At 42.9% G+C, this 24,155-nt stretch overlaps 1 protein-coding gene across 6 annotated transcripts in view; it reads right to left on the bottom strand.

Moving 5' to 3' along the window:
• FTCDNL1 (formiminotransferase cyclodeaminase N-terminal like) overlaps positions 1 to 24,155 on the bottom strand; it is a 107,495-nt gene that overhangs the window by 53,978 nt on the left and 29,362 nt on the right. For 5 of the 6 annotated variants that reach the window (XM_056533587.1, XM_056533586.1, XM_056533585.1 and 2 more), the window contains one exon: positions 3,049 to 3,144. The exons of the other annotated variant lie outside the window; for it this stretch is intronic. In XM_056533587.1, the coding sequence (XP_056389562.1) occupies positions 3,049 to 3,144 (96 nt within the window). The remainder of the gene's footprint in view (positions 1 to 3,048; positions 3,145 to 24,155) is intronic. 6 annotated transcript variants of the gene reach the window in all.

The raw sequence follows: 24,155 nt of genomic DNA, 5'->3' as shown, positions 1-24,155 counted from the left end.
CACCTCTCACCCCCTTTAATTGTGTACTCACCTCCGCTCGGCGGGACGTTAGGGTGCGCTGGTCCGGTGCTGCACGACTGTCCGATGGGGAGGTCGTCCGGTGGGACAGTGGTTCCGGGCTGCCATCTTCACCGGGAGGCCTCTTCTCCGTGCTTCGGGCCCGGCCCCGGAATAGTCACGTTGCCTTGACGACGACACAGAGGGACGTTCATTACCATCGTCCCTCTGTGTCGTCGTGAAGGCAACGCCTCTATTCCGGGCGCGAAGCGCGGAGAAGAGGCCCCCCGGTGAAGATGGCAGCTCGGAACCACTATCCCACCGGACGACCTCCCCACCGGACAGTCCTGCTGCACTGGACCAGCGCACCCTAACATCCCGCCGAGCGGAGGTGAGTACAAAACTAAAGGGGGTGAGAGAGGGGCTGGATGATATCGAAGGCTGCAGTGGTCTTCAACCTTCGGACCTCCAGAGGTTTCAAAACTACAACTCCCAGCAAGCCCGGACAGCCAATGGCTGCCCAAGCTTGCTGGGAGTTGTAGTTTTGAAACATCTGGAGGTCTGCAGGTTGAAGACCACTGTATCAGACATTGACAAGCGGTGATGATGAAGGTGGGGGGTGGGGGGGACTGATGACATGTGGTGATGATGACAAGGGGATGATGAAGGGGGGTGTGGGATTATGACAGGGGGATGATGAAGGGGGGGTGTGGGATAATGACAAGGGGATGATGAAGGTGGGGTGTGGGATGATGACAAGGGGATGATGAAGGGGGGTGTGGGATGATGACAAGGGGATGATGAAGGGGGGTGTGGGATGATGACAAGGGGATGATGACAAGGGGATGATGACAGGCAGTGATGATGAAGGGGGGATGATGACAGGCAGTGATGATGAAGGGGGGATGGTGACAGGGTGATGATGATGAGGGTGTTAATGACGGGGGTCTGGATGATGACAGGGGAGATGATGTATTTCCCACCCTAGGCTTATACTCGAGTCAATAACTTTTCCTGGGATTTTGGGGTGAAATTAGGGGCCTCGGCTTATATTCGGGTCGGCTTATACTCGAGTATATACGGTAATACAGTTTCATGTACATTTTGGGGTGGGTAACGTACCAAGCCGTTTTTTCTTTTTGTGGCTTCCCTATTGTTTATGTGCCTGTTGGTGCTGCGCTGTCTTCCTTCCTGACGTAAACTCCGGCCTCAGCGACGCAAGACTCCGCCCACCGTCACAAAATGCGGGCTCAAAATTAAACATAAAAGCCTCCAGTGTACGGATATTCATGGTGAGGTATAGTATGTTACTAATATTTTTTAATTTCTGAGGAGAGTGGATGGGTTGTTGCGGGATAGTTGGAGTGCAGCTATTTAGTGCCAGGCAGGCCAGTCAGGGTGTCACCCGATGCGGTACGCCCCTCCCTGTCACTCTCTAGCAACGCTACTGGTAATAAAGGGTAGATAAACATATTAACATAAGGGAAAACATTTTAAACTTTAAAAAAAAAATGCTTTTGTAAGCGGGTTTCCCGAGTTTTGCTTATGTGCAATTTATGTATCAAGGTCGTGCGACTATTTGATAAATAGGTCGCATGTAAGCAAAAGTAAGTAAAAAAAAAAATTGTCATATAAAAGCCATACGTTTGAAAAGAATGATAAATTCAGAATAAATTGATGTCCGGCATAATTGACTCTCTGGCATAATTGACTGTTTCTTTATCCAATGGACATTAGTTTATTTTTATTCAATGGACATCAGTTTATTATACCCTACGGCTACTATGGGAGATTAATATTACCACTATATCTATATCTGAACACCAATTTTAGTGGACTTCTATTTATGTTGACTAAACTAGAAGTTATTACCAGTTGCTGCATATTCTATATTATGAGTGGTGAATTTTTTATGTTGTTTTTATTATCATAGTTTACCGCATTTTACTAAATAGGTATACAAGGGCCCTGTGATCTACAAGTAATTTGTGTATATATATATATATATATATATATATATATATATATATTTCATTTGTGTTTTTTAAATCCTGTAAAATTCTATAGGTGTAGTCCAGATATTTGTTGACTTCGAATGCCAACATTTTTTGTAATTTGTTTGATAAATTTGGTGCATCTGAGAGCAGTGTGAGTATTAGTATCACTGAGAGAGCAGAACATGACTTATTGAGTATCAGCTAAATAGAAGAAAATGTTTTATAAAGACTATGTAGTCAATTTTCAGGAAACTGTATATGCTAGTAAGAACTGCAGACACTCCCTCCCATAGACATGAATGGAGGGGAAGTGGTTTGACATCACAAGGGGCGTGGCCGTGATGTCAGGATCACTGCCGCAGGAACCCGGCGTTTGTTTAGAACGTTGGAAGCTGCGGGAGATTGCGGGGGCCTCAGCAGAAGGACCCCTGCGATCAGACATCTTATCCCCTATCCTTTGGATAGGGGATAAGATGTCTTGCAGCGGAGTACCCCTTTAATGCAGCTGTTACTACAATATTTTTGCTGATATTGAGGACACAGTGTACAGAGAAGTAGTCCTCACTATTATGAGCACAAGCTCGATAGTCCTCACTATCCATTTGGTGCTGCTCTTCTACCTAATGGTCACTGATTGACAGCTTTCTGCCCATACTGTATATAGGTAGACAGCTGTCAATCAGTGGAGGGTGGGCAGGGGGAGCGACACTGTGTTCAGCTTCTTTGTCTCTAGGATTATAAGAGTGTCAATTTGTTGTCTGGTCAGTATATGTAAGTATACTGCAAAAAAGAGGTGGATTAGCAGAGTAGATTATCAGTATATGGCACCCATTTAACATATATGCTAGAGCTTTCCCCAGCATATATGTTAAACAGAAGCAATAAACATGATGTAAACAGAGCCTTACACACACACACTTTAATTTAAAGGGCTCTGACATGGTGAACCAATGGTTATTTAACACCTATATTCCATAAGACTTGGAAAGAGTTTCATTAGTTTTGTATTTATTACATAAACTCTTTTTAAAAAGTTTATGAACATTTTTCTTACCTATCCATTCACTTGTAGAGACGATGGTAAGAACTGACCGGTTGTAGTCATAGTTGGAAAACACGTTGAGCACAGCTGTGTCTGGATGTTTCTGACCTGTCATAATAAAATAAATGGCTTTTCTCCTGGTACACATTTCCAATAATAATCCCTAATCATGTAAATCATGTGCAATCATTACCTAGTTACCTGCTGTACAGTAATCGAAGCTGGGAAGAAGATGTCCAGAGCACAGGAGACATGGAGCAGAACCAAAGTCTTCATTTGTTATCTGAACTATTCATAAATAGAGACAAGCATTTCATATGCCCTATACTACAAAGGAACTTGTTTTATAAAAAAAACAAAAAAAAACTGACATGTTCACTGGCTTATGATCTAAGATTGATTTCATGGATTCATACTAAAGATATACAAAATTCCTCAAGCCAAACTCTAGCAAGGCTGCCTTCCCTATCTGAACCATCTTCTGCACCCCTTATTTACTTGAAAAGGACAGAACAGAATGCACATTCAGTTGAAACTAAACAAATGGAGTCAGGGTTGTTGCTCGATTGTATATAGGAGCATTGCTGTATGGTACCTGCTTTTATGAACAGAAGCATATAGAAGCTCAGTTGTAAAAGTGCAGGGGTATGCCAAGGGTTATGCGGGGGTACGGCAATTCGCTGACAAATACCGGCCATGCATTGGCGGGGATTGGATGCTGACATGAGTTGCAGTGGCTGCCAGGCCTGACGTGTGACGTCCCCGACGTTGCGCGGAGGTGCCGGCACAGCGTAGAAGGACGTCACCCGTCAGTGCGGCTTTCTAACTCCTGCCGAACAGGATAGACACAGGCCTGGTAAGCATGTTAAACTAAGTGTACCAGCGCAGTATAGTAGGGTGTTATTGTATGTATCTCATATATTAGCCCAGGGGGATCCGAAAAGAGAACAATGGCACAAGGGGATAAAGATGGAGGGAGGGGGGGATAATGGCAAAAGGGAATTAAGTATCGCATTAGTATTGTTTTAGAAAGGTAAGAACATGCCATTATGAAATTATGTACTTTAAGACTCATTTTGAGCGCGGGTATCCCTTGCGCGTAAGTTCCATGTGAACTTACACGCAAGGGGTACCCTCAGACATACTTTCACCCTCTGGGGGTACAGTCGCTAAAAAGGTAGAGAACCACTGCTCTATGTGAACCGTGGACCACCACAGGACATCTGTGCTGAAACATACAAACTGGAGAAAAACTGTAAAAAGTAACTAGTTATGCGCTCCGGCCGCACATGCTGGCTGTGAGTACATGGTCGCATTGCCTGCTGCTACCAGCGGGGCTGGGATTCGCATCGCGGGACGCGCCCGCATGCGAATCCCAATCTGTCACTCACCAGGTGCTTCTCCTGCCCCCGCCTCTGCCTCTCTGCTCCGGCGCGCATGTCCCCGTCCCCTAGGGAGCACGTGCACCGGAGCTTTAAGATTTAAAGGGCCAGTGCACCCATTAGTGTAGTACACCTGTGGCTCATTGATAAATTCCTCCTCCACCCACAGTTCCCTGACTGAACTTTTTTGCCTTTTGCCTGAGATAAAGCATACCTGAGAGTTGCCTTGCCGTGTATCTGATCCTTTGCTCTGTGACCTGACCTGCCGCCTGCCTACTGACCTCCTGCTACGTCCTGACTACGATACTCTGCCGCCTGCCTTGACCTTCCGCTATCCTGACTACGAGCTGCCTTATCCCTCCTGTGCCTCGCATCTCCTCAGCCGCCTGTGTGGTCGAGCCGTGCCAGGGGTAGCGACCTGGGTGCCGCCTGCCGCAGCAAGTCCATCCCACTTTACAGCGGGCTCTGGTGAAAACCAGCGGCACCTTAGACTCCGCTCCCTGGTACGGTCCGAGTCATCTGCCAAACAGGTCCAGCGGATAAACATCTGCCGGTGTTCCTGTCTTTTGAAACGTGAGTGTTACAACTAGATTCTTATTCTAAATGAAATATTAGGCCATGCAGCACTGTTGAACTGATATTGGCTACCCATGGCAACACCAGCTGATAAAACTACACCTAAGGGGGTCCTAGACGCTCCCTGAAGAAGCTGTTCAATGGGAAACCCTGGATTGGACAAAAGGCTTTGGTATGCTACACGCATTTATATTATGAGCGCAAATGTTTTTCTACCTAAGCAAATATATAAATCAAGCTAGAGATGGTCGGCTTTGAGAACTATCTTGCACATATTACTTTTTCCTGGTATCTGGAAATGATGAGCAAAATGTAATGTATAATAGGAATAAACACAGAGGTCTTAAAACATAGCTATTATTATTATCAGAGTAAAACAAAAAATGAACATATACAAATTAGAAATCAGTGGTATGGTAAAATGATCAGTAATAGCTGGCCATCGATATTCAGCCCACCACTAATAATTCTATATTCTGACCCTGCTGGTCAAAAAGACCTTCTACCTATTAATGCAGGGAGGCCTTCCTAGAAAGGGCCTACCTGCAGCAAAATACAGAGAAAAACAGTGGTCAAGTATATAACTGATGGGTACATCCAATATAAGCACCCTGTGAGTTTGGTTCATGCAAAACACATATATACATACAGTACAGTGGCCACATAGAACATAAATGATCAATTATAAAACAAATGCATTTCGTTGTGTCGCGTCACAGAGCGGCACAACTCTTCAGGGAGTGGTGCTGAGGAACCAGGAGTAGGCAAATGATAAGCACTCCTGTATCTCTTCTCACAATAGTATGTATCAGATTTGATAACCAAGAGGTATAGGGTATATATTTTATATGCCCAATCCAGTCCAAAGAGACCCCATGTACATATTCATTAGTTCAAATTACATAGGTAGTCCATAAAATATAGATATATAGCCCAGAAAGTAGCAGCCAGTCTGTAATATATGTTAATATATGTTATTGAGATGTGATAGCCTGAATTAGATGAGAAATAGATATTTGATATATGGTAGTAGTATATTCAAGTATATGTAGCCCCTAAAAAAACAGTTGGAAACGTACCTCTTAGTGTTAACATAGATAGAGCTGGATAAGATGTATACATTTAATAAATAATAAAGGGAAGAACGCCTATGAACCAATCCTGCACATGAGAGAAATGTGAATCAAACCCCGTCTTGGTATCATACATTAGTAAGTTTCAGAGAAGGGAGTATGGCCATGTGGCAATGATATACAGTCATGGCCGTAAATGTTGGCACCCCTGAAATTTTTCTAGAAAATGAAGTATTTCTCACAGAAAAGGATTGCAGTAATACATGTTTTGCTATACACATGTTTATTCCCTTTGTGTGTATTGGAACTAAACAAAAAAAAAGGAGGAAAAAAAGCTAATTGGACATAATGTCACACCAAACTCCAAAAATGGGCTGGACAAAATTATTGGCACCCTTTCAAAATGGTGGAAAAATAAGATTGTTTCAAGCATGTGATGCTCCTTTAAACTCACCTGGGGCAAGTAACATGTGTGGGCAATATAAAAATCACACCTGAAACAGATAAAAAGGAGAGAAGTTCAATTGGTCTTTGCATTGTGTGTCTGTGTGTGCCACACTAAGCATGGGCAACAGAAAAAGGAGAAGAAAACTGTCTGAGGACTTGAGAACCAAAATTGTGGAAAAATATCAACAATCTCAAGGTTACAAGTCCATCTCCAGAGATCTACATTTGCCTTTGTCCACAATGCGCAACATTATCAAGAAATTTGCAACCCATGGCACTGTAGCTAATCTCCCTTGACGTAAGAGAAAAATTGATGAAAGGTGTCAATGCAGAATAGTCTGGATGGTGGGTAAGCAGCCCCAAACAAGTTCCAAAGATATTTAAGCTGTCCTGCAGGCTCAGGGAGCATCAGTGTCAGCGCGAACTATCCGTCGGCATTTAAATGAAATGAAACGCTATGGCAGGAGACCCTGGAGGACCCCACTGCTGACACTGAGACATAAAAGCAAGACTACATTTTTCCAAAATGAACTTGAGTAAGCCAAAATCCTTCTGGGAAAACGTCTTGTGGACAGATGACACCAAGATTGAGCTTATTGTTAAAGCACATCATTCTACTGTGTACCGAAAACAAGATGAGGCCTACAAAGAAAATAATACAGTACCTACAGTGAAATATGGTGGAGGTTCAATTATGTTTGGGGGTTTGCTTGCTGCCACTGGCACTGGGTGCCTTGAATGTGTGCAAGGTATCATGAAATCTGAGGATTACCAACGGATTTTGGGTCGCAATGTACAGCCCAGTGTCAAAAATCTGGGTTTGCGTCCGAGATCATGGTTCTTCCAGCAGGACAATGACCCCAAACATACGTCAAAAAGCATCCAGAAATGGATGGCAACAAAGCGCTGGAGAGTTCTGAAGTGGCCAGCAATGAATCCAGATCTAAATTCCATTGAACACCTGTGGAGAGATCTTAAAATTGCTGTTGGGAAAAGGCGCCCTTCCAATAAAAGAGACCTGGAGCAGTTTGCAAAGGAAGAGTGGTTCAACATTCCGCCTAAGAGGTGTAATAAGCTTATTGATGGTTTTAGGAAGTGACTGATTTCAATTATTTTTTTCAAACGTTGTGCAACCGAATATTAAGTTAGGGTGCCAATAATTTTGTCCAGCCCATTTTTGGAGTTTGGGGTGACATGTCCAATTTGCTTTTTTTCCTCCCTTTTTTTGGTTTAGTTCCAATACACACAAAGGGAATAAACATGTGTACAGCAAAACGTGTCACTGCAATCCTTTTCTGTGAGAAATACTTCATTTTCTAGAAAAATTTCAAGGGTGTCAACATTTACGGCCATGACTGTACCTCTGTGTTAGGAGTATCGGTATCCGTTTTCTGCCTCTACCAACAGGGGTCTCTCTGTATGCCGAATATTAGTGTCTAGGGGCAGATACAGATCATGCTAGTATGGTATTCCTTCTGGGTTAGATGCAATAGCATCACAGGGGGCCATCACATATAAAAAATATATAGCCTATCTATATAGATGTGTGATGGTCTCCGGTATGAAGATATCAATAAAGATGAGGTGGCCAAGTGGAGAGTCTGCCTAAACAAATGGACAGATGTTTCTTTATATATAGGATTCCAGGATCATTAATAGTGATAAAAAGTCAGGCCGATAAAGAGAAGTAAAACAAAAAGTGAAACTTACTATGTCATATGATGGTCAAATGCAGACGAGGTGCTCCTTGGCTGGTGCAGCATCTATGGATGTCGGCCCAACTATTTAAACGTGTCCCGTGCTTCATGCTGGAGCGCACACTAAACCAGAAGTTATGTCACTTCCGGTGCTGGAGCACACACTGGACAGGAAGTGAGGTCACTTCCTATGTATGCAAGGAAGAGGTAGCGTTCCACGATGTGGAGCACATAAGAGAAACGGAACTGATGTTTCCTACAGGGCTAGATATGAAATACCCCTAACCAGCTTAACCCTAAGGAGCCCGATTACTAAAACGAAGATATGGCCAGGGTATTTTAGAATCTCAAATTTTAGAGGCTAAGGAAAATAGGATAGGATTTAGTAAAAGGTAATTGATATGGTGAGCAAACGAGATAATTAGTTAAAAAAAAAAAATACTGGACTGCCAATATAATTATGGGTGTTGAAGTGGAAGAAGAATCCGATATGATAAATGAAAACTACTGATGACCTACTTCAACCAATAAAGCTATAAAAAAAAACTGGCAAAGGTGAGTTGTTCGTTCAGACCGTTTGGATATACCGTGTCAAGTGTGAAGATCCACCTAGTTTCTTTTTGTGTTACTATTGAGTCTGAGTCTGCTCTTCGAATTCCGGTGTTAACTGTTTCCAATACTTTGAATGAGATATTATTCAGGCCATTACCATGACGTGCAAAACTATTCCTAGCATAGTATTCCTAGAGATCAATGATTGTTTGACCTTATATCTTATTGTGGGACTTGATTCACAATTCTTAGGTGGCCCCACTGGATCCACAGATTTGTGCTAGCCTATATATATATATATATATATATATATATATATATATATATATATATATATATATATGCTTAATGTAATGCGTTGGACGTGTAAGTTGGGAGCCTACTACTATGTACAGATGGGAATCAATAAATTCTCATTCCACCAAGCAAAAGTAAAAAATATAGTAGAAGAACCTAATACAAGTGTGAGCAGCATTTGTGTCTGTGGCATCTGTGTGAGAATCTACACTTGTGATCACTATACAATACTTCTCCATTTTCAACAACCTGTTTTGGATTTATTTAACTGAAAACCATGAACAAGGTATGCTGACCACCAAGAACACTAAGGACCAATATTCATGCTCATAAACCCCATGACTTTAGTTTATTATGTGCTCTGAGCAATTCTGAGAAAAGAAAACACATTTTCTGACAATTTCTTCAGGTTCCATCCAGGAAAAAGAACAAGAATGAATAGAATAACTGCAGGCGGAATTTGCTGTCAGCGTGATTCTCTGCAGAAGTAAATTGTTTTGTCTGCGTAATGGAGTATAATAGCTGTAATTTCACTTGAACCAAAGCCACTAATAAGGCTGCGAAGCGTTTATCTAAGGCCCAGGGTATCCCACCAGCAAACGGCTGGCAGATTGCTGGGTGCAATCGCTTAATCACTAGGCTGATAACCTAATCCCATAAAACCACTAAGGAGCCAAGGAAATAAAAGATTGGCCTCCACTGATTTGCCAGGCAGTGAAGTTGTGTTAAGTAAACTAGAAAGTGTAATGAATGATATGGCGTGTTGTTGAATACCCGAGGTGCTTTCTGCTGCCAACAAGACACACAAGACATGTTGTCCAGTGCTATTATTTCTTGGGTAACTTTTTTAATTTTGCTTACTAGAATAGTCTAAGCAAATTCACATGGTCAGCATAATGAAGGCATGTGTGTTATGTCCAATTTTTAATAACTTAACTTTGTCATTATTTCAGATAACAATGCCAGAACTCAGTGGTGTGCAAACAAGGGATTAGTAGGCAGAGGTTAAAATTGGACTACCCCCCCTCCGCCCAAGAACAAAAGGACCAGGTTTTTTTTTTACCTTTGCTTTTGAAGACCCTGTGGCCAATACACCCATCCTCCTATTTGCTGACAATGCAGTTCCCTGGGGAGAAGAGTACTGCACAGTTTCTTACCAGTAGCAAAAGGAATGGGACCAACCAGGGCTGGGCCCCATCTCTTTAAAGATTACCTCTTATGATCTAATCTTCACAGTTCACTGCTCCCATTGTGATAAACCACCCCTTGCTAGTAAGTTTTTATTAATAAAGATAGAAGAAAGTACAACTAAATCAAAATCACATCCAAGACATCAACAGGTAAACAATGAGAGCCACGGTAGAGGTATCCCATACGGTGATGACAAAATAGTACGCATATTCATGGACATATGACGTGACTATGCAACATATAGCACTATCCTAAGAATAAGCAATGGTAACAAGTATGGAATGTCAAAAAGCAAAAATAATCCAAAATTAGCAATGTGGCATCTAGGGTATGGGGAGAATGTGTAACCATATGTGAACAAAAAGTGCCATAACAAAGGTATTTCGCACTGGAGAAATAAGATATGGATTCGAATATTCATGGTCATATTACGTAATTATGCAACAGGTAACACTAGTATCAACAGGTATAAAGGGGTATAAGGCAAAAATGAGTGGGAGGAATGAACCCGACATTAAAAAACTGGAATGAGGGGTGAGGGAGGGGAGAATAAGAAGTGTAGGAGTAGGGGGATAAAAATATAAGAAGAAAGAAGAAAAAGAGCGAAAGAGAAGTGGTAAAGAAGAACTAGGGGAGAGATAGCACAGGAATAGAACCCTAGAACAGGGAGTTTACCACGCTAGTGTGAGGACCCGGACCTCCACAACACCCAGGCACCGCCAGATATCAATAAGAACAGGGATGAATCTTTATTTTTATTATTTGTTAGTTTTCTACCTTTATATTGCTCTGTATTTTCTACTCAGTCTCAGTCAGATTCACAGACTGGGAAGAGGCGTATATTAGAAAGATTTTTTATTTTCCATAAGGAATGCAATAGCAAAAATGAGTTTTAATGAGAGTGCCCATTTAAGAACCCCACAGCAGCTGCATGATCTGCCCCAATAACAGTGGTCTCCAAACTGTGGACTCCAGCATGCTGAGAGATGTAGTTTTCTAACAGCTGGAGGTCCTAATTTTGGAGACCACTGCTCTATAGTATTTATGCCCTTACCAGAACTGTTACACTAATGACATATCCAGGATTCTCTGGATTTTATGATTTTTCAGTGAAAGACAACAACAAGCACTCACTGTCTGATAAGGTCTGTTTTCATGTGCATATTAAGCACAGGTAGGGATTACCAAGAGGAAATGAGGCAGATTTATCATTGTGTCACATTGTAAAATTAGAATATGGATATTTTTTTCAGTGTCTCTAGTTTATAATGTCATTTTAAGGGATCTTCATCTTTTAAAACAACATGGCCTGGTAGGACCAAAGAACACAAAGAATTCCCATATGAAATGAAAAATGTTGCTTACTTTGGTAATTTTTTGGCTTTACATCCCCATTTAAAACAATGGGATCTATTTACTTATATGTTTTCCTAAAAGATGGAGCTATGTACGTCATTAAGTGCTGCATTGGATGTAATAGAAATGTGTCTCTATGATCTAAGCGAGAGTTTTCCAGGAAAAAGCAAAACTAAAACTCAGCAACCCCCCCAAGTGCATTACTGTCCCGTTCTCTCAGTGATCAGGCAGAAGACTGCATTTGCACTTTGTCCAATCAGTAAAAAAGTGGTCAGGGTAGTCTGGCACTGCTGGATCCCCCTAACTCCGGATTTTAAGTTAAAATTACTTTTTACTTAAGTACATTAGAAAGAAATCTTAAAAAGTTAAAAAGTTTATCTTATGACCCATTCACACAGCGGAATTTCCGAGTTGTATACAGTGGAAAATTCTGCTGGAAAATCCCAGTGCAGCAGCCTCCCATTCGCCCCAGCAGCATTCTGTTTTCAAGGGATTCCTTTGGAAAATTCCGGACTCTGTTGAAAGAATTGACATGTTTATTCTTTCAGCAGACTCTGCTCGTACATGCATTGCCATAAATGGAGACGACGCATGTCTGAGCATTCCTAACACTGAATGATTGAGTTGGCGCCTGCTGCATGTAGATATTTCACCATCTTAATGGGCCATACGGCTATGTTCACACAGCAGAATTTCCTCTTCTTCATGCAAAAACCATGGCATTAAAGTCATTTGATGCAGATTTCAAACAGAATTTCTATGTGGAACTTCTACCTAAAATCAAAGCCCCATTGATGTCAATGGAAGGTCCTGACAAGGATAATTTTCTGCTTCAAGAATGGATTTGTCAACAGACCTTTTTTTTTTTACATCAATGGGGCTTTGATTCCACTAAGATTCTAGGCAGATTTTGAGTCAGAATGAATATGGAAATTCTTTTGGAATCTGCCTCAAATTACTTAGTGTATTCGTTTCTGCATGGAGAATTAGGCTATGTCTACATTTTTTGCTGAATTTTTTGCTGGGCCAATTGAAAATTTGCTATCTCCATTGTTGGCAATGCATTTTTGAGCGGATTTCGCAGAAAGAATTTACATATTAATTCTTCCTGCAGAGGCCGGAATCAGAATTTCTAACGCAGATGTTTCCTCCATAGAAATTCTGCCATGTGCATAGTGAAGGAGAATCCCATTGAAAACAATGGAACTCTGCTGCATTTGAATTTCCAAGCAGATTTTTTCCGCCATATTCTGCTCATAATTCCGCCGTCATTTCTTCAGTGTGACAAGACTGGACTCCTTGCTGAAGTTCCTCCAAAAAATGTATTATGTTTATAATTAATAATTTTTTTCCACTACACTACTTTTGCACGTACAGACAGATATCGATCATTGTGTAGGACCCGCCCACATGACTACTTAGCCCCTAATAAGCCAAATAAATGACAAGTTATCTTGAAACATTTTCCACATAACTATATATCAATATACGCAGCTCTTCTACTCTATAATATACCACCTAAGGACTGGACTGCATTCACAATATGATCGGTTTCCTTTACAAAATCTAGGCCCATGTGTCACATAGAAGAAGCATAGCGAGCACAGATCAGCGCTACCACTGTGTCTATTATACGCCAGCAGCTGTCACAACTGCAACAATGTGAAATATTAAAAAAACTATGTAAATATGATTATAAACCCTGTGTTATATACGGTATATAAATATATAGCAGACATTGGCCAAAAAGAATATGAGAGGAAACTATTGCAGATACCGTATTTTTCGTCATATAAGACGCTCTGGAATATAAGACGCACCTAATTTTATAGGATAAAAATCTAGAAAATAAAGATTCTGAACCAAATACAGTGTAAAGTATAGGACAGGGATCTTCAACCTGCGGACCTTCAGATTTTGCAAAACTACAACTCCCAGCATGCCCGGACAGCCATTGGCTGTCCAGGCATGCTGGGAGTTGTAGTTTTGCAACATCTGGAGGTCCGCAGGTTGAAGACCACTAGTATAGGAGGTAGTACTCACGTGTCCCCGCCGCTCCGGACCCATCACCGCTCGTCACCGCTGCCCTGGATGTCGCCCTTCATCGCTGTCGCCATGTCCCCGTCGCTCCAGAACGTCTCTGCTGCCGGGTATCCTCGCTCTCCGTCGCCGCCATCACGTCGCTACGCACGCCGCTACGCTCACCGACGCACGTGCGCGACGACGTGATGACGGTGAAGGAGAGCGCTGGCCATGCAGGGGATCCCGGCACGGAGCAGACACCGAGGAGGCAGGTAAGGTCCCTCCCGGTGTCCTGTAAGCTGTTCGGGATGCCGCGATTTCACCACGGGCGTCCTGAACAGCCCAACTGAACAGCCAGGTTAGTGTTATTTTCGCTTCAGACGCGGCGGTCAGCTTTGATCGCCGCGTCTGAAAGGTTAATACAGGGTATCACCACGATCGGTGATGTCCTGTATTTGCCGCGGGTCCCAGCCGTTGATGGCCACAGGGACCGCCGCGATAGGACAGGTATCCGCCGTCTAAGACGCACCAACTTTTCCACCTCAGTTTTGGGGAAGAAAAAGTGCATCTTATACGGCGAAAAATACGGTAGTTCTGTGGACGGACCTATACCCAGGACCCCTGGACCATGCTTTATACACACATTTACACATTGCATATATAGAGATATTGGCATATCTGGATGATAAAGAGGCTGGTGGTGTAACAATAAATATATTTTATCATTTTGCATCTCATATGTATGATGATATTAAACTATTGTTCCAGTTGTAACAGTTTGCCTGTATTTTGGGCAGGAATGTCTGAAGATATAGATATCAAGACTATGGGATTTTAACACCCATTGCCACACAACCCATATTAGCATCTAAGTTTCTTTGTAGTCCCCAGCTCAGCGAAAAAGCAGTCTGCTACCAGTGAGCAGGAATTTGCACCATTAAAAAAATTGTTAAAATCTAAAAATTAAGAGCCTGAGGCATTTTGCAGCAAATATTCTTTATGATGTTTCTTTATGTTCTAAATGAGAGGATCTAATTTGTGAGTGATGAGGCAATGATTCTGTCAATCTGGCTCCCATAAAAACTTATGGGCAATACAAAAGTTCAACACAATAGCAATGAGAAATCGCTTTGTGAGGAAGGAAGTCATTATTCCTGGTTCACATTGGGGGGAAAAGAGGAAGCAAATATTATATACTTAATTGTTTAAAAAGAAAATGTTCGGATTTTTTTTTAAGGAAATCATCAGTACATGTTGGGGTATGTTGGGGTTCCTTGGGGACTTCTTTGAGAAATATTTCACAAAATTGTTGTAGCAACAAGGCTGAATTCACACTTTTTTCCCCCCTCCATTGTAAGTCTATGAAGCCCGTCGCCTGCAAAAAGTCACATTGAGTGGCAAGCTGGGTAGTAAGAAACGCAGCCACATGCTTTTCATGACTATATCTAGTGATGTGGGGGTCCAAACTGATCTGTGTGACATGTCAACCATTTTTTAAGTGACAGTGAAGCCACAGCCATGCACCTCTGGTATCCAGGGAGAATAAAAATGACTAAAATTCAACTGTCAGGGTAGAGTTAATAGCCCTCTACACATAAAGAAAGGCTCTCAGTCACACCAAAATTGGCAGGTTCAGCTAACTTTTCTCTAATGTATGGAGCAGAAATCCATCCAAAAATGGTAAAAATAAAAATTTTAATAAGTTATATATTTATGCTTACCATGACTCCACAAGGCATCTCAGCTGATATGTTTTAAAGAGTACCTATTATCAACTAAACTTTCCCTAATCTCCCTCCCCATCTGTCCCTGTCTCTAACTCTATCTATCCTAGCGTTTATTTTACTTAAAAACAACATAAAAATACCTTTTTATGTTCATCTTTGGTAGCTCAGAGAGGAGCGTCTGAGAAGGGAGGAAGTGGGCGGGGCCCGGCAATCGCAACGTCAGCTGAAGCCTTGCCGGGCCGCTTTTGCCCTTCTTCCTGTATGCTGCGCTCCCTCTCGGGAGCACAGATACAGGTGGAGTGCAGGGCAAGGACTGTGTGAGGTGGATTTTTCAAACCCATGCAAAAGACGGACCGTGGTCCGACTTTTGCATGGGTTTGAAAAATCCACCTCACAACGGCTCTCCTTCTCAGCAGGAGAAGCCTGAGACGCCGCTGGCCAGTAGAGTCAGGAGCGCGCCTGTCAGGGATGCACGCACAGCGCTCGCTCCCGCCTGTCTGCTTGACAGACGGGAGCTGCGCTGAGTATCAGATTTTAGATGCCAGGCCGGCGCGAGTCTGAAATCACCAAAAAAGGGACTCCTAGGGAGACCCCTAGTGGCCAAAAGTTTAAACACAAAAAAAACATAGAAGAATATTTTTTTTTTTAATAGAACCCTATTAGTAAATAGTTTTATATATAATAAACTATAAAACATAAAAATTTTGATGAGAGGTACTCTTTGAAAATCCAGGTACTTCCTGGTTTGTGCAGGGAGCTGAGAGCTGCAGAAGACTAGACACAGACCGACAGCCCCTGCGCTTGTTTCCTGTGTAAGCTGCCGGGAGGAGCTGCCTCCAGAGAGCTGAGCAGGTCACATGGTTAGAGAAGCAGTGCATATAGACTGTGCAGATATCTAGGTAATATCATTTGGCTGCAGTTCTCCTTTAATTGCCCTCATTTTCTCTAATAACACACAGCATTGGCTAAAATGAAATTGTATGGGGTTAAAGCTCCATGGGACAAATCACACTATAGAACAAGTTCAAAATACAAGATGTGAGGACTTTTTACAGCCAAACATGGAAGATTTTGATAACCGTACATTCACTCTGCTAATAGGTAAAACTGCAGCTCTACATTTCCCAGTTTTTGCATGCAAGAACCATAAGTTGAAGAAGCCTTTCCTGGTATCAGATTCCCCATTAGGGCAACTCCTTACAGTAGATCTATTAGGCATTAAGTAAGACATATTTCTAAAAGGAGTCATCCAGCTGGAAGAATTCCTTTTATGTTTATTGTGAAGGTTCAGATGCTGCAGTATTTTACCTTGGAAACAAGAGATTTTATGGTTTTTAATGATAAATTCCCATTCACATATTGCCTTTCTGCCACTGAAGTTTTTGAAGTAGTTTTAAAATAGCATACCGTATATACTCGAGTATAAGCCGACCCGAATATAAGCCGAGGCCCCGAATTTTACCCCAAAAACCCAGGAAAAGTTATTGACTCGACTATAAGCCTAGCGTGGGAAATACATCATCTCCCCATGTAATCATCCAGACCCCCGTCATCATCCCTCCCCCCCTCATCATCACCGCCTGTCAATCCCTTCATCAGTGGTCTTCAAGCTGCGGACCTCCAGATGTTGCAAAACTACAACTCCCAGCATGCTGGGTGTTGTAGTTTTGAAACCTCTGGAGGTCCGCAGGTTGAAGACCACTGCGGCCGTCGTCATCTTCCATCCCCCCCCCCCCCCTTTTTGCGTTTTGTACTCACCTCCCCTCGGCAGGAAATTAGGGTGAGGTTGTCCGGGCCATCTATGCTGCAGGGACCGTCCGGTGGGGAGGATTAGTCGTTGCGGGCTGTCCATTTTCACCGGGGGGGCCTCTTCTCCGCGCTTCGGGCCCGGCCCTGGACTAGTGACGTTGCCTTGACGAAGACGCACAGGGACATTGCGCATGACCGTCCTTGTGTGTCGTCGTCAAGGAAACGTCACTAGTCCAGGGCCGGGCCCGAAGTGCGGAGAAGAGGCCCCCCCGGTTAAAATGGACAGCCCGCAACGACTAACCATCCTCACCAGAAGGTCCCTGCAGAATAGATGGCCCGGACCAGCTCACCCTAACTTACCGCCGAGGGGAGGTGAGTACAAAACAAAAGGGGGGGCTGGATGATGACGAAGGCCGCAGTGGTCTTCAACCTGCGGACCTCCAGAGGTTTCAAAACTACAACACAAAGCATGCCCGGACAGCCATCGGCTGTCCGGGCATGCTGGGAGTTGTAGTTTTGCAACTTCTGGAGGTCCGCAGGTTGAAGACCACTGATGAAGGGATTGACACGTGGAAAGTTCATTCGAGTATAAGCCGAGGGGGGCGTTTTCAGCACGAAAAATTGTGCTAAAAAACTTGGCTTATACTCGAGTATATATGGTACATCTTTTTTTTAGCAAGCGCAAACACAATGCTTTAATAAAAGAAACTCTACATATGTTTTCAAAGAACAACATGGCAACATTTAAAATACAGTTTGTCAATATCTCAGATGTATACAAAGCATATAGCCAAACACTATACAGTACTTTTTGCAGACATGCACCTCCTTTTGGCATTTACTGGATTTGAAAGGTATATTATTGGATACGATTTTTGTGATATACCGTACTTAAAAGCTTTGGCTACTATGCTTTTGTAGAAACATAAAAAAAAGTATGTCAATGTATAAGGTTTTTTCCACAATTAAAGCCAACATCAACAGTTTTTATTGTAGACTCTTATGGTTGAATATGATTGTTTCTCTTTTGGAATAAAAATGTGGATCTCAGTGATGTTACCTAAACATGCCGGCAAGTCTCCTACTAGATTTGACTTGATTTGCATACAGAGAATTATGCAAAAAAATGGGTTCCTATGGAGCCTTAGTCACCTGTAAGGAAATATCTGCTCTATACGGTAATATCTACTACAGACAAGGCTTTATTTCTTGGGTTTAGTACTTATTAGGCCATGTGCACACACAGTTTTTTAAAGGCTCCTTTTTAGGCTTAAAATGTCTGAATATGTCAAATGTTTTTTCAGCCATCTTTCTGAAGGAGATTTGTCAAAACCCGTGCAGAGTAAAAGTTGCCGAGTTTCCCATAGCAACCAATCAGATAGTTTCTTATATTTTTAAAAGGGCCTGTGCAAAATGAAAGAAGCAATCTGATAGGTTGCTAGGGGCAACTAGGCAACATTTCCTCTTCACAGGTTTTGATAAATCTCTAGTTCCGTGTTTGGCTTTTTTTTTACACTTTTTTTTGGCTACAGCATAAAACTAAAGCAAAAAACAATGGTGTTCCCTGTAGGGGTGTTTATGTCCCAAATTATGTGCCAAAATATACCAGCACTTAATTTTATGTCCTGAACAATTATGGGCATTAAAAAAAATTGAGGGAGATTAATCAAAACCTGTTCAGAGGAAAAGTTGCCCAGTTGCTCATAGCAACCAATCAGCTTGCTTCTTTCATTTTTAACAAGGCCTCTGCAAAAGAAAATAAGCAATCTAATTGGTTGCTATGGGCAACTTTTCCTTTGCATAGGTTTTGATGAATCTCCCCATTGGGAATATGTTTTGTGCACAGAAAGCTGTTTCCCTATAGAATCCAATGTGGAAAATACAGCAATTTTTTCCAGGTGTTTTAGAGTCATAAAATGGAAGTTTTCGGGCTACTTTAACGTCCAATAAAATGGAGTGTGTACATAGCCTCCCAATTATGCTTTTATCCCAGGCTGCCACCGCAATTTCTTGCATTCATGTCTACCCAGAAGCAGACCTATTTCTTTTCAGAAAACGTAGGCCACATAGGAACTACATCACCTATACCAGTGGTTTTCCAACAGTGTGTCTCCAGCAGTTGCAAAACTACAACTCCCAGCATGCCGGGACAGCCAAAGGCTGTCCCGGCATGGTGGGTGTTGTAGTTTTGCAACATCTGGAGACATTGAGAGGATTTATCAAGTGATTTAGGCTACGTTTCCACTTTAGGCTACGTTTTTTTTTTCTGGCAGTTTTTGGAAAACTGCCACTGCAGTTTTTGAGCCAAAGCCAGAAGTGTATTCAAAAGGAATAGGACATATAAAGAAAGGACGTATACTTCTCCTCCCTTATGGATCCACTTCTGACTTTGGCTCAAAAACTGCAGTGGGAGTTTTCCAAAAACTGCCAGAAAAAAAACAAGTGGAAACTTAGCCTTAAGTTTTGTTTTTTTTGCTCACAAAAGTCGCACAAAAAGTGCAAAAAATACAAGTTAGCCCTACCTAGCCAATTTTCAGTTTTCACTTTGCAGTGGTCAGGAATTTATCAAGTGCGAATGTAAGCAAGCCCTCTTCAAAAAGTGGCAAGTGTAAGCCCTGGCTTACAAAACTTGGTTTTGACAGCATTAAAAAAAAAAAAAAAAAGTTGCACAAAAGTCACGCCTGCGACTTTTGAATGACTTTTTGCGCAGCTTAGCCCCCAGGCCACCCAACCGCATGTACATCCTGCCCACTAAGCTGGTTCAACTACTACTTCCAGCATGTCCTCACTGTAAGGGTATGCTGGGAGGTGGGAGATGAGGGCGGATGGCTGGGGAGACATTTTAACAATAGGGTGCCTCCAGCTGTTTGTAAACTACAACTCCAATCACGGGATTTGTAGTTTAACCCCTTAAGGACCAGGCCATTTTATACCTTAAGGACCGGAGCGTTTTTTGCAATTCTGACCACTGTCACTTTAAACATTAATAACTCTGGAATGCTTTTAGTTATCATTCTGATTCCGAGATAGTTTTTTCGTGACATATTCTACTTTAACTTAGTGGTAAAATTTTATGGTAACTTGCATCCTTTCTTGGTGAAAAATCCCAAAATTTGATGAAAAAAATGAAAATTTAGCATTTTTCTAACTTTGTAGCTCTCTGCTTGTAAGGAAAATGGATATTCAAAATATATTTTTTTTGGGTTCACATATACAATATGTCTACTTTATGTTTGCATCATAAAATTTATGAGTTTTTACTTTTGGAAGACACCAGAGGGCTTCAAAGTTCAGTAGCAATTTTGAAATTTTTCACAAAATTTTCAAACTCACTATTTTTCAGGGACCAGTTCAGTTTTGAAGTGGATTTGAAGGGTCTTCATATTAGAAATACCCCATAAAAGACCCCATTATAAAAACTACACCCCCTAAAGTATTCAAAAAAACATTCAGTAAGTGTATTAACCCTTTAGGTGTTTCAGAGGAATAGCAGCAAAGTGAAGGAGAAAATTCAAAATCTTCATTTTTTACACTCGCATGTTCTTGTAGACCCAATTTTTGAATTTTTGCAAGGGATAAAAAGGAGAAAATTTTTACTTGTATTTGAAACCCAATTTCTCTCGAGTAAGCACATACCTCATATGTCTATGTTAATTGTTCGGCGGGCGCAGTAGAGGGCTCTGAAGGGAAGGAGCGACAAATGGTTTTTGGGGGGCATGCCGCATTTAGGAAGCCCCTATGGTGCCAGGACAGCAAAAAAAAACACATGGCATACCATTTTGGAAACTAGACCCCTCAGGGAACGTAACAAGGGGTAAAGTGAACCTTAATACCCTACAGGTGATTCACGACTTTTGCATATGTAAAAAAAATATATATATTTTTTTACCTAAAATGCTTGGTTTCCCAAAAATTTTACATTTTTAAAAAGGGTAATAGCAGAAAATCCCCCCAAAATTTGAAGCCCAATTTCTCCCGATACAGAAAACACCTCGCATGGGGGTGAAAAGTGCTCTGCTGGTGCACTACAGGTCTCAGAAGAGAAGGAGTCACATTTGGCTTTTTGAAAGCAAATTTTGCTCTGGGGGCATGCCGCATTTAGGAAGCCCCTATGGTGCCAGAACAGCAAAAAAAAAACACATGGCATACCATTTTGGAAACTAGACCCCTCGGGGAACGTAACAAGGGGTAACGTGAACCTTAATGCCCTACAGGTGTTTCACGACTTTTGCATATGTAAAAAAAAATTTTATTTTTTACCTAAAATGCTTGTTTTCCCAAAATGTTTACATTTTTAAAAAGGGTAATAGCGGAAAATACCCCCCAAAATTTGAAGCCCAATTTCTCCCGATTCAGAAAACACCCCATATGGGGGTGAAAAGTGCTCTGCTGGCGCACTACAGGTCTCAGAAGAGAAGGAGTAACATTTGGCTTTTTGAAAGCAAATTTTGCTCTGGGGGCATGCCGCATTTAGGAAGCCCCTATGGTGCCAGAACAGCAAAAAAAAAAACACATGGCATACCATTTTGGAAACTAGACCCCTCGGGGAACGTAACAAGGGGTAATGTGAACCTTAATACCCTACAGGTGTTTCACGACTTTTGCATATGTAAAAAAATATATATTTTTTTTACCTAAAATGCTTGTTTTCCCAAAAATTTTACATTTTTTAAAAGGGTAATAGCAGAAAATACCCCCCAAAATTTGAAGCCCAATTTCTCCCGAGTACAGCGATACCCCATATGTGGCCCTAAACTGTTGCCTTGAAATACGACAGGGCTCCAAAGTGAGAGCGCCATGCGCATTTGAGGCCTAAATTAGGGACTTGCATAGGGGTGGACATAGGGGTATTCTACGCCAGTGATTCCCAAACAGGGGGCCTCCAGCTGTTGTAAAACTCCCAGCATGCCTGGACAGTCAACGGCTATCTGGCAATACTGGGAGTAGTTGTTTTGCAACAGCTGGAGGCTCCGTTTTGGAAACAGTGGCGTACCAGACGTTTTTCATTTTTTTTGGGGAGGGGGGTTGTATAGGGGTATGTGTATATGTAGTGTTTTTTACTTTTTATTTTATTTTGTGTTAGTGTAGTGTAGTGTTTTTAGGGTACAGTCGCACGGGCGGGGGTTCACAGTAGTTTCTCGCTGGCAGTTTGAGCTACGGCAGAAAATTTGACGCAGCTCAAACTTGCAGCCGGATACTTACTGTAATCCTCCGCCCATGTGAGTGTACCCTGTACGTTCACATTGGGGGGGGGGGGGAATCCAGCTGTTGCAAAACTACAACTCCCAGCATGTACGGTCTATCAGTGCATGCTGGGAGTTGTAGTTTTGCAACCGCTGGAGGCTCCGTTTTGCAAACAGTGGCGTACCAGACGTTTTTCATTTTTATTAGGGAGGGGAGGGGGGCTGTGTAGGGGTATGTGTATATGTAGTGTTTTTTACTTTTTATTTCATTGTGTGTTAGTGTAGTGTAGTGTTTTTAGGGTACAGTCGCACGGGCGGGGGGTTCACAGTAGTTTCTCGCTGGCAGTTTGAGCTGCGGCAGAAATTTTGCCGCACCTCAAACTTGCAGCCGGATACTTACTGTAATCCTCCGCCCATGTGAGTGTACCCTGTACGTTCACATTGGGGGGGGGGGGGGGGGGGGGGAACATCCAGCTGTTGCAAAACTACAACTCCCAGCATGTACGGTCTATCAGTGCATGCTGGGAGTTGTAGTTTTGCAACAGCTGGAGGCACACTGGTTGTGAAACACCGAGTTTGGTAACAAACTCAGTGTTTTGCAACCAGTGTGCCTTCAGCTGTTGCAAAAGCTACAACCCCCAGCATGTACGGACAGCGGAAGGGCATGCTGGGTGTTGTAGTTATGCAACAGCTGGAGGCATACTACTTTGGCTGGGGATGCTGGGGATTGTAGTTATGCAACAGCTGGAGACACACTGGTTTTCTACTTAACTCAGTGTGCCTTCAACTGTTGCAAAACTACAACTCTCAGCAGTCCCCGACAGCCAACGGGCATGCTGGGAGTTGTAGTTATGCAACCACCAGATGCACCACTACAACTCCCAGCATGCACTTTAGCTGATTGTGCAAGCTGAGAGTTGTAGTTACACAACAGCTGAAGGTACACTTTTCCATAGAAAGAATGTGCCTCCAGCTGTTGCAAAACTACAAGTCCCAGCATGCCCTTTTTGCATGCTGGGAGCTGTTGCTAAGCAACAGCAGGAGGCTGTCACTCACCTCCAACGATCCTCGCTGCACCAGGTCAGTCCCTCGTCGTCTCCGCCGCCGCCGCTGCTCCTGGGGCCCCGATCCCAACATTAACGCCGGGGATCGGGGTCCCCAGCACCCGGGGTGCACGTCCCGCACCCGCTCACGTCCTCCGGAAGAGGGGCGGAGCGGGTTGCGGGAGTGACACCCGCAGCAGGCGCCCTGATTGGTCGGCCGGTAATCCGGCCGACGAATCAGGGCGATCGTGAGGTGGCACCAGTGCTACCTCACCCCTGCTGGCTCTGGCTGTTCGGGGCCGTCTCTGACGGCCCCGATCAGCCAATAATTCCGGGTCACCGGGTCACTGGAGACCCGATTGACCCGGAATCCGCCGCAGATCGCTGGACTGAATTGTCCAGCGATCTGCGGCCATCGCCGACATGGGGGGTCATAATGACCCCCCTGGGCGATATGCCCCGATGCCTGCTGAACGATTTCAGCAGGCATCGGGGACCGGCTCCGCTCCAGATGGTTGCGGGGGGCCGGTAAAACACATGACGTTCTCATACGTCATGTGTCCTTAAGGACTCGGAAATGGAGACGTATGAGAACGTCATGTGTCCTTAAGGGGTTAAAAACAGTGAGACTCCAGCTGGTGCTTAACTGCAGGCTCGCTGTTGTTAATTACAACTCTGGAAATGATGGTGGAGGTGTAGTTGAGCAACAGTTGGAGGCTCCCTGTTTGGGAAAACCTGCTTTATGGGCGTTCACCACAGGTGTTTTTTTTTTCCATTTCAGATCTGTGTATGTAGAGGACTACTTCGGATTCGGTGGACTACAA

This window comes from Hyla sarda, chromosome 8 (assembly GCF_029499605.1).
Source record: "Hyla sarda isolate aHylSar1 chromosome 8, aHylSar1.hap1, whole genome shotgun sequence".
NCBI lineage: Eukaryota > Metazoa > Chordata > Amphibia > Anura > Hylidae > Hyla > Hyla sarda.
This window is presented reverse-complemented; position numbering and strand designations above follow the sequence as displayed.